Raw genomic sequence first — 2,721 nt, forward strand, 5'->3', positions numbered from 1 at the left:
AGTATACGGAAGAGCTAGCCTTGCGAGCGACCACGGTAAAAAAGGGAAGTTTTCAACTCTGTTTCTTATCTCTTAGAACTTGGCGAGCCACCCTGGCATAAGAGGATAGACCGAGATGGTGTTCACCCCTTCAGGGGGGGTATGAAGAACTGTCCGACCCGGAAACAAATAGTTGACGGTGGCGGGAATCCACGACGCGAGAGACTTTGGGTTCAGCAACCTGGCGCAGGGTCAGGGAGGCCAGATATAGAGCTTGCTATTTCAAGTCAGATTAAACAGATAAGCAACAAACGTATAACGCGAAGGAGAGCTATAGGTAAATGATGAAAGGGGAGGAAGGGCAAGCTTTACTATAAGGCGATATATGGTGATGATGGTGATGATGCAACCAGAACAAGCAAGAATCGAAGCCAAAAAAGGGAGAAAAATATAAAAAAGATAAAGGATTGGAAAAGAGTGAATTAGAAGGGAAAAAAGGAGTCGGGAAGAAAGGAGAAACGAGGAGAACGAAGACCTGCAGGCAAAGCAAGCGAGCAGGAGAGGCAGGAAGAACAACAGGAGGAAGAAAAAGAACAGGAAGGGGAAGAAGAGGAGGAAGAAGCAGAAGATGAAGAAGAAGAAAGGGGAGAGCGAAAGAATCAACACTAGGGGAAAAAAGGGAGAAGAAGAAGGAGAAGAAAGCAAGAAAAAAAAAAGAAGTGGATGGAGAAAGGACTAGTCGTATTGCGATTACCAAAGTTACAGGCAGCGACTGCGCCAGGAGCGCCTGTATATCACCACCCCGGACTGGTATTTGGTACCTGCCTCGATACGATACAATACCAGGGATGATGGGCGCTTGGCTTGCCAGGCTTAGCAGCAGGCAAAGAGGGAGGAACAGGAGGAACAGGAGGATGGAGAGGGGGACAGGCAGGCGATAGATGGATGGAGACGCCGCGGTAAAGGGGAACGAGCCATGTGGTTTTAGCTAGCTTGCTTCTCCTTTCTCTCGTCCTCCTGCGGTTGTACAGCATCAAAGGGCACAGGCAACCCCATCGATGTATGTATGTATGTGTGTATGTACTCCGTATGTATGTAAGCATAGTTAGCAAGCATATACGTATCCACTGTGTTGGTTCAGCTCAGTCCAGTTCAGGAGCATGCGGCCAAGGAGGCCGGTGGCATCGTTTTTTCTCTTCTCGTTGATCGGCCTTACTCCTGCAAGCAGAGTCGATGTCTGGCGAAGTGTTGGCACGAAGTAACTAAACCTTCGTGATGTTCTTCTGGAGGAAAACTCATTACAGCATCATCCCGGCTGATTGGTGGGTAGGACCCATGGGTCTTCATTACCGCTAGAGCCTGATAGGGGAAAGTCAGGGACGTCCAGGTGCTTGGAGCGATGCTGCTGGCGGGCGGAGAGATCAAACATAGCTTCAACTCAGTTTACAGGAACCGTCTTTCTCTTGTTCTGAAACAAAACATACGCAGAGATAGATGCCCAAAGGCTTCTTTCCTTTGACTGACTGGCGATGAGATGGCCGAGACGGGCACAAACACCAGACAGACAATACGGGTTGATTGGTGTCATTCGATGCAGGTACCCGGATTCAACTCGCACAGCCGGTTCTCGGAACGGATGAAACCATGGTAGCGAGAGCTTGATGCTTTGAGCTGCGCCTGCTTGAGTTCCGTTTCATGCGTTTTCCGACTGATGAAGCCCAAACCGTATGCTGTGTTCTTTACTCCGTACAACTCGCTTGTCACTACTATTTTATCCCCCTCTCTCCTGTTGCTTGATTTATATTTATTGTTCATGACCGGTTGCTCTTCGATACCTGCGAGGCGAAAGGGAGTTAGGCAAATAAGGATCATCGCTGGTATCTGCTAGATTGTGTACTTTCTTGCCCAATTTGCTGTCAACCAGCCTCAGCTCGCGTTACATTCCTCCAACCCCATCCCATACGAGAGTGTGGCTTTTGGGGTGACGAGAGAAGTCAGCCCTGCAAGAAGATGTGTATGGGCGTGTCGTGTCAAGCGGAAGCCTGGGAGCTCTCCGCGTTCAGCTTCCCCTTCCTTCTATCCTCCCCGTCTTGTTCTTCTTCTTTGTCTTCTGCAAGTTTGTCGTTGGTGTTGGTCGATATAAAAGTCACAACAATCGAAGGTCAGAATAAAGTGGCGGCTTATATAATCAATGTATATAACATAATCTACAGGGTCAACCTTCACCTAGTCTCGTTTTTGATATTTGAAAGACACTACGAAACGCGATGTGAGAGCTGCAGAGAAGAGCTACGATGAGACCCAGTTACTCATAACCAAACATGGCAGAACTCCCAGCTGAGGCGGAAGACGGTAGTGGGCCAGATGAATACTATGTCGAGCCTCTTGCCACGGGGCGAGAGCGACGGTCGACGGCTGGCCGTCTAATGAACACGCTTCTCGACGCCGAAGCTGACGATGAACTGGCGCGTATATTTGCAGAAGAAGAAGATGACGAGGAGTTTGAATCCGGGGATGGCGAGGAAGAAGGCGGAGAAGAAGCCGCAGCAGACGACATGGAGCTCGACTCTTCCTCTTCAGACGAAGGAGACGAAGGCGGCCCGGCAGACGCTGGTAACGATGAGCTTGAAGGAGAAAAAGAGCTACAGAGACAGGAAAAGGCGGAGCGGGCAAAGAAACGGACGGCGCAGCAGGAAGGATTCCGGATACCGGCCCAGCGCAAGAAAAAGGTCAAGATAGACC

The 2,721-nt window shown here is 49.8% G+C and overlaps 1 protein-coding gene across 1 annotated transcript in view; it reads left to right on the forward strand.

The window, feature by feature from the left end:
- Positions 1-2,300: 2,300 nt before the first annotated feature.
- Positions 2,301-2,721, forward strand: part of MGYG_03144 (hypothetical protein) — a gene marked incomplete at both ends in the record, with an annotated part of 1,956 nt that continues 1,535 nt past the window's right edge. The window contains one exon of the mRNA XM_003175572.1: positions 2,301-2,708. Within this exon, the coding sequence (XP_003175620.1) occupies positions 2,301-2,708 (408 nt within the window). The remainder of the gene's footprint in view (positions 2,709-2,721) is intronic.

This window comes from Nannizzia gypsea, genomic scaffold (genome assembly GCF_000150975.2).
Source record: "Nannizzia gypsea CBS 118893 supercont1.2 genomic scaffold, whole genome shotgun sequence".
Classification (NCBI taxonomy): domain Eukaryota; kingdom Fungi; phylum Ascomycota; class Eurotiomycetes; order Onygenales; family Arthrodermataceae; genus Nannizzia; species Nannizzia gypsea.